The following is an 11166-nucleotide window of genomic DNA, read 5'->3' as shown; positions in this document are numbered from 1 at the left end:
TCCCAGGGGTAATAGGGATGATGGATGCCACATGGATCTCGGAACTTTCGTCGCGGCAGAAGCAGATCCAAGAAAGTATGCAAGGATGATGTTGGAATGATCTGGAGAGCTTCGGATCCACGGCGAGTGGTACAATTACAGTGAGGTGGATCCCAAGCGACCCTGGGATCCGGATGAGTGTACTCATAATTAGGGTGACCATAATGATTACGTCATGGATCCGGTGGATCTGAAGATAACACAGCTGGGATGATGGGTCAAGGGAAGAAGGGACATGCAGCCGAGCCTGGTAAAGGATTTAGCAGATGAAAGACATAGAAGGTAGAAATCCAGGCAGGTATAGGCTTAAATATCAATACAGAACTCAATTTGCACAGTATCACGCAAGTGCCTTCCTGCCCTCAAGAACCGGAGCTACATTGGCCGTACGAGCTCGGAGCAGGTTGGGAATTGCCAAATTAGTGTTGGTAGTGATAACTGGATAATACATTGGCCAGATCCTACAACCTAGTGAGCTTTTCCTTTACTTGTGCAGATCCGACAGGTTAACCGAATTTACTACTTGGTCGGTTACACCCTAGAGGCTCTCAACTTTCAAGATCCCGTCACAGGAGGCGGCAAGTACGACGCAAAGGAACTACAAAGGCAAGGGAACACACCTGTAAGGCAACCCTACGGCCAGATCCACGATCTAGGCCCCGGATCCATAAGCTCGAATATTCGCTTAGGATTCGGAACAATCCACGGACGCAGAGTGAAGATTTTCCACTGCTGCTCCACCCCATCCCCACGTCTCGCCAAGACACTCAAGCTTCACCACTTGAACTCTTCGGAAGTTACCGAGAGAGCAAGATCCCGCCCTACCGACGGGCACACAAGGTGAGGAAAGTTCAGCAGAACACGGATAATCGGGGGGCCCCCTCCGTTAGTCGGTGTCTGGGCGCAGTTGGTAAGTTGGATCTGGCAATCTCGCAGATTTTGCTGATCCCGCTACACCACAACAAGCTGAAAGATACACCCGATTCATCCTCGCACAGCGACTTTACTCAATGCTCAGCAACACACAAAGCAACACACGGCGCTGAAGCAAAAAAGGAGTCTCTTGAAGCAGCACAAGTTGAGCAAGAGTCTCAAGTTTGGGAGCAGGAGAACCAGTCCCGCTGGAGAAAAAACCTCGACACTTCTCGCCTGTCAAAATGCGTGATTTACGTAAAAATGCGGCGTCGTGAGCGTGCGAATGTTGTCGTTCTGTCTTCTGAAGAAAAATACTGCTACGCCAAAGCTGTATTTGACCCTGTGCTGGATTATCTATCTCAACTATCTAGCCCAAAATTCTGCATGGCACTACAGTCATGGCGGGATATAGTACGCAGGGGTATGCGAGAAAGGGACACCACGTCATCGCAGAAAATGGCGGATTCCGATTCAGAGTCGGGCGACGACAGCGACGATTCAGAGAGTGAAAGTGCATCTGAAAGTGCATCTGAAATTACACCCGCCGATCTAATGGAGTCAATGAAGTTGATTCGACAGCTTGAAGAAGAAAAGAACGGAGAGTTTTCTTTTGCACCTGCGGCTGTACACACACCATCGTCTAGAGTTACAGCAGAATGTATGCTGAATCACAATGAAAGACCTAATTCGGGTCTTACAACGACGGCGCAGACACTGACACAGGCTTGGCGGCAAACAATGGAGTCGCCTCCAGCCAAATGTGAGCCATCTAAAACTGAGGAGCTCCGAACAAAGCGAGGGGTCCATACAAGAGACGCCAAGCTCTCAAAGCAAAAGGCGCGGGAGCCAGACCAGATAGACGTGCTAAGGTTTCCCCAATCTAAGCCTCGACACAACGAGAGAAAAAAAAAGCAAGTTCGCTTGGCGGCATCCTCGAAGCCACAGAAACTGGCAGCCATTGAACTTCCCGACAAGCGCGTGTTATGTCTATCTCGACTACTGGAGCGGGCTCCAAATACTAAGGACAGATATCACGTTAGCGAGCTGATGGCAAACTATCCAGTCATCATGGACGACGACTTCATGGGAGCGCGTTCTGCGCGCTGTCAGCGTTCGTATGTATGCGCCGATGACTACGACTACAACTTCGTCATTCCTAAGCACCTAGTGAATAAGCTGGACGCAGTGGTCGAAGCGGAGAAGATGAAACGAAAGAAATCCAGCTATTTCGGTAACGATTCGGAAGCCGATCACCCCGAAGGTACCACGAACGAGATCATCGCGTTCTTTCCTGGAGGCACTCCAAAGATCACCAGGTTTGTTGTCTGTACTGCTGTGTTGCTCATTGTGTTGCTTACTATGTTGCTTATAATGTTGCTTGTATTGGATACATGATGCAAATTAAAATGTGAACTAGTGGCGCTGTCTACCGCATTAAGGCGTTCTACGAGATCCGTCGGAAGTGCGAAGCTTGGCTGGCAGATATGGATTGGGTTCTCTCGACAAAGTGGTATAAAACCCTGTCAACCCCAGAACTGTTTGATGAAGAGACGGACACGGACGGGATGCTACCTAGTGAGTCTGGTGAAAAACACAAAGAATTTGCAGAAGATGTCGCGAGAATTCTTGGCAAAAGCATGCCTTGGGTCCATGTTTCGGTTGTCGGGTGGCGATGCCACTGTCAAGGTGGACCATTTGGTCGGCATGTTGGCAAGAGACCGGATGCTGAGTGATATTATTATCGACTTCAGCCTCCGCTGTATCTGCAACTCAGTTGGTGAATGTTTTGCTATTGACCCCTACGCTCCGACGATGGGTTGCCCAATAACTCCAGTAGGGCGCATTTCGATGTACCATTACGCTGTTATGCCCGTTCACTTGAACAGCAACCACTGGGGAATAATCATGGTGCGCATGAACTACCGTCAAGATCCACCCACCTTCACCCCCTACTGCTATGAGCCTTTGTGCAACGGCTCGTATCGAGCGGCGATGGAAGATACTTACGAAGTGACTGTGGCACCGTTTCTGCGAAACTGGCATAATTCCTCTATGCGGCTCACCGAGTCACCGCTAGAATCAAGCGCAGTATGGCTTGACGCTCCAAAACAACCAGACGGAACGTCGTGTGGTGTGTTGTGCATTGCTCAGGCGTATGCGATGCTGAGAGATGGCTTCAGCTTTTCCAGAACTGCTGTCACACGCGATGATGTTGCTGCCATGAGACTCAGAATACTTTGGATGATTCTTTCGCAGCCTGAAGTGACAACTCGATCCAACAAGCTCGATCGAATAGTGAATGCTACGGATAAAGCTCTGCTTGCAACACTAATGGAATAGAATAAAGCTGTTTGGTTTTGCATCACAACGAATAGATTAACGTGCTTCACTTTTAACACTGACTCACTAGTGCCTATCAAGCATTATATTGCAGCACTCCTCCAGCATCAAACTGTATGACATCACGTAGCCTCTGTTCAAAGCGACGGCCCCAACTGCAACTGCTAGGCGTGTTGCATCACCTTTCTCTTCGGCGAGCATTGAGGCGAGCTCATCCCGAGCTTGTATTAGCTTCTCCGAGTGTTGAGTCAGCATCTGCAACTTCTCTTCCATGCGTTGAATTTGCCGGAGTTTAGAGCGTAATAGCTCTTTGCACAACCTTGAATTGTGAGCTCGAGAGTAGCTATGGCGTGTGGCAGGAGGGGATGGAGGCGCTAGGGGCGTTAGATCTTCACTAGCGGTGCTGGTACGAGCGCCTGCATCTGTGTTGTCTTGATTCATTTATCTCTCAAGTCTCTTCGCAGAATGTGCCTTCTCCTATCACAAATTTTGTCAAAGTGGAATCGTAAGTTTCGAGGTTTCTGAAATATATCACGAATAGATTACGATCGACTTGCTTCTTGTGGCACTCATTGTGGTGCTATAAGCCCATTGCAAGAGCTGTCGTGACGTTGTACTTGTGTTGTAGGAACGCCATTCGACCGCAACAGTCACTAACTTTGTGCATACCGGTATCGTCTCACAATTCAAGTTATCGCGTCACGTAGACGAGGATTGAACGATGGACGACTGTTGCAGTGCCTGTTGGAGCGCGGTCTGCGCTGGATGCTGTATCACATGCTTCGAAGCGACGTGCCACCCGGTGTGCAGCGCCTGCTCGAGGTGTTGCTGTGGAGACCGAGGCTTCTCGTGGTGCACAAAAGAAGACACAGCGTACAGACGGCAGAGCTCCAGCTCGTGTGGTCGAGCCGACTCCCCTCCAGAGATCGTAGCGGTACCTGTCAAGATGCGGCCGGCGACGCCTGGCGTAGCCGACAGCTCCGATCCAGAACGGCACGTGTAGGAAAAATAATAATTCAACTACACCAGATTCATTGTTCTTGTATGGCATTGGAGTCTTTACATCTAAAGTTTCTTGTCCTCTTAGCCGTTAGCTTCACAAGTTGAGGCGGTTGGCTGGAAAGAGATACGCTCACGCTGCCACGCTGTCCAGCTGTCCGTACTCGCCGATGGAGTTGGACACCTCCTACAACCACACCATACAGCCCACGTCAATAGCCTGCAGCACCAAATACGAACTAGCCCATATAACCCTTACCAGGAGCGTCGGCCACCGCCCGGTCTTCAATTTGGAGAAGATCAAGTCGTCTACAGCCACGCAGTCAGCAGACGGCCAGAACGCCAGCACATACATAATCTAACCCTCCGTCACGTACCGTTAAAGTAGATCTCGAACGCCCCTGATGACGTCAAACTACTAGCGGCAGAACCCATGAGCACCACGACGAAAAAGGCAGCGATGCGGTTGTCCCTCGCCCAACGCAGCATCGTCATTTCCACACCTAGAGCAGGCAATATCTGGCACTCCATGTTAGAATCCCCAAGATAACACAACCTCCACAGCTTCCAAGCACACTCACGTATTCCCCAAACAGCAGCAGAATCATCGCTGTCGCTTGCGCGTAGCCCAAGAACTGAGCCAGCATCTACAGTAGAGTGCATCAAGACGTCAGTACTCGGCGGCGTCGTGTCCTCCTAACAGCAACAATGCCACCAACCATCTTGTATGGGTCCACCTCGTAGTTGGCGCCATACACTCTGTCCACCAAATGCGGGAAAGTGTCCTCCAGGTACGTCTTGATCTGGTTGAAGTTCTGCTGGTAGCCGCACGCCGTGCAGTACAAAATGCGAACCTGGTCGTCCGCGATGCTGCGCTGTAGGTTTCTCTCTTTAGCGGCAGCCGCTGCCTCTGCTTTTGCGGCAACATCGAACACCGAATCAGCGAGGGCATCATGTGATGCCGTAAGCGGACCCAGCACCGCCAGACTCAGAGCCACCACTAGCAGAATTCGCAGCCCGAACGTCATCGTCCTCAAAACCGCAGTGTGAGTGTTCGAAGCATCGGTTATTAACAGTAATTTTCGAAAATTTACTGGCTAAAAGAAAAAACGGAAGATTACATTGTGGACAGATTTGTAGTTGAATTGACCAGATTGGCTATTAAATAAGAGTGCACTTCAAGCGGCTCACTTTTCATTTAATGTGTGACTGTGAGTGCGGAGACGAGGGCGTGTCACCCACGCGGCGCGAGAGCGCGTACGACATGATCCGCGTAGACGCCGCTGTAGATGTCGTGCTACAGCAAACTCAGCCGCTCGAAGCGGCGACAGTCCAAGCGCACGAGGCGGACGGATTCGTGCTGGCAGAGCCGGTGCTCAGCGTCGTAAGTTGGCGGCAGCTATCAGCACAGTATATTGCAATTCCGACACTAACAGATTACTGATGCTGTAGGAGCCGCTGCCGCCGTTCCGGGCGAGCATCATGGACGGTTACGCGGTCGTCGCGGTGGACGGAGTGGGCACAGTACGTTGGGGGGGAGGGGGGGGGTCGTTTGTTGCTCGGCAACTAGCAGAGCTAACCTTATTTTTATCGTATGCAGTTCCCTGTAGTGGAGCGCATTGCAGCGGGGGACATGCCGTCAAAAGCATTGAAACCCGGTCAGGTGTCGTACATCACAACGGGATCTCCCGTTCCGGACGGGGCCGACGCGGTAGTGAAGATCGAGGACACGAGCAGTGTCGAGGGCAGTGTGAGACATGAGCGAGAAGTAGCAGTCAACATCCTGAAGGCGGTGAACGCAGGGCAGAATATCCGTCCCATCGGATCCGACATCAGTCCAGGGGAAGTGCTGGTGGACGCACACGAAGTGGTGTCGGCTGCTGAGATTGGGCTCTTGGCGACGGTAAGCTCAGAAAGCTCATCAGCTTATTAAACGATAGTATTAACGGTGGATGGTTAATACAGGCGGGTATCACAGAGGTGGTGGCGCATCGCAAACCCGTGGCTGGTGTTCTCTCGACAGGTAGTGAACTCGTTGAGGCTTTCGAGGGGACGACTACGCCCGGGAAGATTCGAGACAGCAACCGTCCAATGCTGTTAGCGTTGCTTAGTGGATGGGGGGCGAAGACTCTTAATCTGGGCGTGTGTAGTGATAAGAAACAAGCGTTGAAGGATACGATACTGAAGGCACTCGAGGAGGTTGACGTGCTGATCACAAGTGGTGGCGTTAGTATGGGGGAACATGATCTCATCAAGCCTCTGCTGGAAGAAATGGGTACCGTTCATTTCGGGAGACTGCTCATGAAGCCCGGGAAGCCAACTACATTTGCTACACTGGACATTCACGGCAAGAAGAAACTGGTATTTGCTCTTCCGGGAAATCCCGTGAGTTCTTTTACGACGTGCCATCTGCTGGTTCACCCGGCGTTGAAACGACTTCGTGGACTTCCAGGTCCAAGATGCCATCAGACAAAGGTCTACGCTTCACTCACGCACCCAATCAAGTTGGATGTAGAACGGCCTGAATTCCATCGCGCTAACGTGGTATGGGACGCCAAGCAGCACAAATTCCTAGCCACCAGTACTGGTCGGCAAATCAGCTCCCGCTTGCTCAGGTACAGCCAGACTAGCCTTGCCACTCGTTGATCGATGTCACTACTGCACTTAACTAATTGCACTTGGCTCAATTCGTTTAGCTGTCGAAACGCGAACGCTCTGCTTCGCTTACCAACGGGGACTGAAGTGCGGGATGGCGACGCTGTTGTGGCCCTCATTCTGGACTGCACATTTGGAAATACCACGGGTGGCGTCACTGCAACGCCAGTTCTTAGCCACAGTACTGCATCTTCAACCCACGCACCTGGCACCATGGCCAAGCTTAATGCCGTCAAGAAGATTTTTCGCGCTGGACTGCTAACGGTACGGACTCGTGCACTCACTATTTGTTAGTACCACTGATAAGCTAAAGCGTCAGTTTGTTTTTGTGTGTGTGTGTGCAGATTAGCGACCGTGTATCTGCCGGCACCTCAACGGACATGAGTGGGCCAGCGATGGTTGATGTGCTTCAACGAGTTGACAAGGTGCAAATGGATGTGGTGGCCATCAAGGTTGTGCCTGATGAGGAGGACCAGATTCAAGCGGTGGTGAAGGATTGGGCAGATTCGGACGCCGTGGATCTAATTCTCACGTCAGGCGGTACAGGATTTAGTCCCCGCGACGTCACCCCGGAGGCAATCAAGGCTGTGTTGGACAAGGAGATCCCCGGGTTCCCCATCGCGATGCTCGAAAGCTCACTCAAGATCACGGCCAAGGCTGTGCTGTCGCGGCCTGTGGCGGGAATTCGAAAGAACACGCTCATCGTAACTCTACCGGGGAAACCGAAAGCAGTCGTAGAAAACTTTTCTGCGATCGCTGAAGTCTTACCACATGCGCTGCACCTTGTCCGCGACGTACCACACGAGCACCATCGTTCAAACCCGAGCTCTCTCTACACGTGATATCAAGTGGATTGGCAATGCAGTAAGTTCGAAGCACTCCAAGTTCAAAAGGATTGTTTATCCAGTGAAGATTTTTTTTACTTTTAGTAGTCAGTTTTAGCGGAATTGCGGCTGAAGTCACCACTTTTTTGTTTAACAACTCAAGAAAAGTTGCTGAGGATGGCTGGTTTTTTTTCATCGATCTCCAAACACTGTGTCTCCATTACATTGAGTAGGAATGGACAATTCGGTACTGGTGCAGTTCGTAAGAGTTACCCTCGGGGCATGAGAGATTTACGTGCGGTGCTTCTTGTGCTGGTGGAGTCGAAGCGCCTTCGTCAAAGTCAATAAGGAACCATTCGTCTTGGTACTTCAACACGTTACGCCATCGCAGATCCCGATGCATCAAACCGATCTTGTGCTAAGCAATCAACGCCATTGAGGGTGTTACATGTACGCAATGCTGTCAATTCTAACACTGGGGGGGGGACAATACAAAACTCCGGGAAGCCATCGGATGGATCAACGTAGCCGTGGCTGAAACAAAGCCAACACATTCATCAACAAAAAATCAACAAGGCAATCAACAGCAAAAGTCGACCATTGACCACACTCAACTAAAATCGCTTGATCTCTTTAGCTTGCCGTGCACTTTGATAGCTGCTAAACAAACGCGGTGGTCGACAACACAGATTATCAAACGGGACTTCCATCCACCCTCTTCTCACGAAACACGCACTTGCTTTCCAAAAATTAAGACGACATACCCAGCTCAAGTATTGCTGCGACCAACAACATCTTCCAAGCTATTACGATTGGTTTTGTCTTAAAGACAAAGTTTTCGGTGGAGACGATTGGGTGATATAGTGGACTACAGTATTGGGTTTTATTTTTTACACTAAAGCTTCAGGTTTAGCACGCCCCGTTTTACAATCCTCCGTGCACCGCGCTAATCACCCCCGACAGCGAATAGCTGTCAGTGACTAAGTGGCGTCCGGCTCAGCGTTGAAGATCCTCTGGATTACCTGTAAAATACAGTACCCAAAAGGGAAAACGTCAGAACGTGTATCATCCTGAAACGTTTTGTCAGTATGTGTGAAACGTGTGTCAATAAGTGTATGGGCTGCCATCGGTATTGACAGTATGTGACAGTCTCAAAACAAACGCCAACAGGTGTATGAAAGTGAGGTTTGTGTGTCAAAATGTGTAGTTGGCAACCGTTTGGACGTGTACACACACTTTCAGCCGTGTTATAAAGTGTCGGTGTATGCCAATGCATTTCACGCTAAAGCTGTCTTTATACCGATAGAATCAGACATCACTCAGAGTTCCGAATGGCTACCTGCAGTTTTCACAAAGAAACCGGGACGCCCCAAGACGAAGCGCATAAGAAGTGTTGAAGAGGACGGGAATAGATCTTCACAGAGTTGCTCAAGTTGCCATCGGAAAGGCCACAACAAGCGTTCATGCACGCAATCGGATGGCACATATCACATTCAAAAAGAGTGTCCCTCAGTCGCTATAGAGCAACAAAGAAGTCAATTTCGTGTTTTTTTGTTTTGTTTGAACATTTAGAAGGTCACTCAACTCCGGGTTTTTTTATTAGTGTCCCTCATTCGCGATCGAGCAATAATGAAGTCACTTTCATGTTTTTTGTTTTGTTTGTGCATTTAGAAAGTTACTCAATTCCGGGTTTTTGCGTTATAGTAACCCTTAAGAAAAATCGTCACTGCTAACGATAGAGTCGCCACAGCATCCATCCGCACCACACTGGCATTTAAACCATAATTCATCGCCATAATCAACAGTGACCTCGCTTCCAGCTCGAATATCCTCCATCGTAACGACAACCACCGTGACGAAGCGGCGGTTTTGAACCTCGTAAAAACGGCAATTTGCCGCACAGGAATGATTCATGAACCGCGTAATGTTTCCCTTGAATTTCGCCTCGATCCACAAGTTCTCCTTGCGCGACGACCGCGCGGCCAAACCGATGGTGTAGCTGCTGGTTCTTTTCTTGTCCTTACGGTAGTCGTGTGTTGTCAACACACCAGCGTACTCAGCAACAATACTTCCACTTTCAATATCCTCAGACGTGAAAACAGAGTATCCAATATTTCCACGCGCTAGGTGCAGGCCACTCACAGTTCTCAGTCGATTGCCACAGTCAGATCCGTTGAGGCAGTTATTCCGAGCACAAAATATGCTACCCAGTGCATTTGGGCAACCATCCGGTCGGCAAATTGTGTCGCAGCCACACCAATCCATCGGCCCTAAATCGGGTACCAAAATGTTGTTTGGGTTCTCGGTATTGGTTATCTCCACTACATCAGAAGGCCATGGAACTACGTTATTATCTTTATGTAGGAGCAAAATGTTCGCTTTCTCATTTTCGCCCGTCTCAGAAGCTCCGTGAGAACGTTCGCTAGACCTGCTGTCGTTTTCGTCGCTGGACTCGTCCAAATAAATTATATCTGGTATGACAGTCCAGTACACATTGTCGATTTCATCGTGCCATCCGGTGTCAACGTCGTTGCATTCAGTCTTGTCATGGCTGCTTTCGTCACCACTCTCCATTAAACTGATAATCTCACGAGGCGAAATAGGCGGAGCGCAATACTCTTCGCGATATTCATTTGGCTGATGTGCTGTATTAGAGCCGCAATCACTAGCTTCATCACTCACTCTCTCTGTATCTTCATTGTCGCTAGTATCATACAAAACAATCACTTCCGGAAGGTTAGCAATATCTTTGCCAACAGAGCCTACTTCACCATGCTCTGGGGGTAAAATACCCTCTCCTGCCTCCTTGGTTAAATCGACCAGGTCCGTAATAAAAGAAAGTGCTTCGACGTCACGCCGGCTCTCCGCCCCAGTCTTCCCTACACGCGAAATACACGGGCCTCTGTAGCATGGCCCCCTCCAGAAGGAGGCAAACTCGCCTAGCGGCGCCGTTTTCATCACTCCACAGCGGTAAGCCCGCTTAGAATCTCGGACTGGGGCTTGCCTCTTCATGTACCGCTGTTTCCTGCTCTTCGCCTTGAAATACCCGACTTTAGATGAATGCGCAACGCGTGAGATGCGCTCTTGCTCTGCGTACAACGGCGCAGTTCTCTTCGACAGCGCCGCAGCTCGCGCCATCTCGGCGTCCCTCACTTGCTGGAATGTGATTGTCTCGTAAATGGGCCGAGTCTTCTGTGCTGAACAATGGGTTTCGCCCTATTTATCCCCAAAACTTGTGACAGTACGTGTGCTCGGTTCAAACCTGCCGGTGACCATCACTCTGACTGGTTCTGTAACCGCTTTTGACAAACGTTTGCCCAATTGATACACGTTCTGACGTTTTTTTACCCAAAAGCCGCAAGCATCCCATAAACGTTTGACTCTGTAAGAAATA

The 11166-nt window shown here is 50.0% G+C and overlaps 3 protein-coding genes across 3 annotated transcripts; 1 reads left to right on the top strand and 2 right to left on the bottom strand.

The window, feature by feature from the left end:
- Window positions 1-4662: 4662 nt before the first annotated feature.
- Window positions 4663-5321, bottom strand: PITG_12541 (uncharacterized protein; the record flags this gene model as incomplete). Its single annotated transcript, XM_002900375.1, has 3 exons — window positions 4663-4812; window positions 4875-4940; window positions 4995-5321. 3 exons carry the CDS (start codon window positions 5319-5321, stop codon window positions 4663-4665), a joined length of 543 nt encoding a protein of 180 aa, XP_002900421.1.
- Window positions 5322-5775: 454 nt separating this feature from the next.
- On the top strand, window positions 5776-7790 carry PITG_12540 (gephyrin-like protein; the record flags this gene model as incomplete). Its single annotated transcript, XM_002900374.1, has 6 exons — window positions 5776-5817; window positions 5894-6196; window positions 6259-6908; window positions 6990-7053; window positions 7189-7212; window positions 7293-7790. The coding sequence occupies 6 exons, from the start codon at window positions 5776-5778 to the stop codon at window positions 7788-7790; spliced, it is 1581 nt and encodes a 526-aa protein (XP_002900420.1).
- Window positions 7791-9570: 1780 nt separating this feature from the next.
- Window positions 9571-10037, bottom strand: PITG_12539 (uncharacterized protein; the record flags this gene model as incomplete). Its single annotated transcript, XM_002900373.1, has 2 exons — window positions 9571-9581; window positions 9674-10037. 2 exons carry the CDS (start codon window positions 10035-10037, stop codon window positions 9571-9573), a joined length of 375 nt encoding a protein of 124 aa, XP_002900419.1.
- Between the last annotated feature and the right edge of the window lie 1129 nt (window positions 10038-11166).

Source organism: Phytophthora infestans, genomic scaffold, assembly GCF_000142945.1.
Source record: "Phytophthora infestans T30-4 supercont1.26 genomic scaffold, whole genome shotgun sequence".
Classification (NCBI taxonomy): Eukaryota; Oomycota; class Peronosporomycetes; order Peronosporales; family Peronosporaceae; genus Phytophthora; species Phytophthora infestans.
The sequence above is the reverse complement of the archived record's forward strand: the minus strand, read 5'-3'. Positions and strand labels throughout refer to the sequence as shown.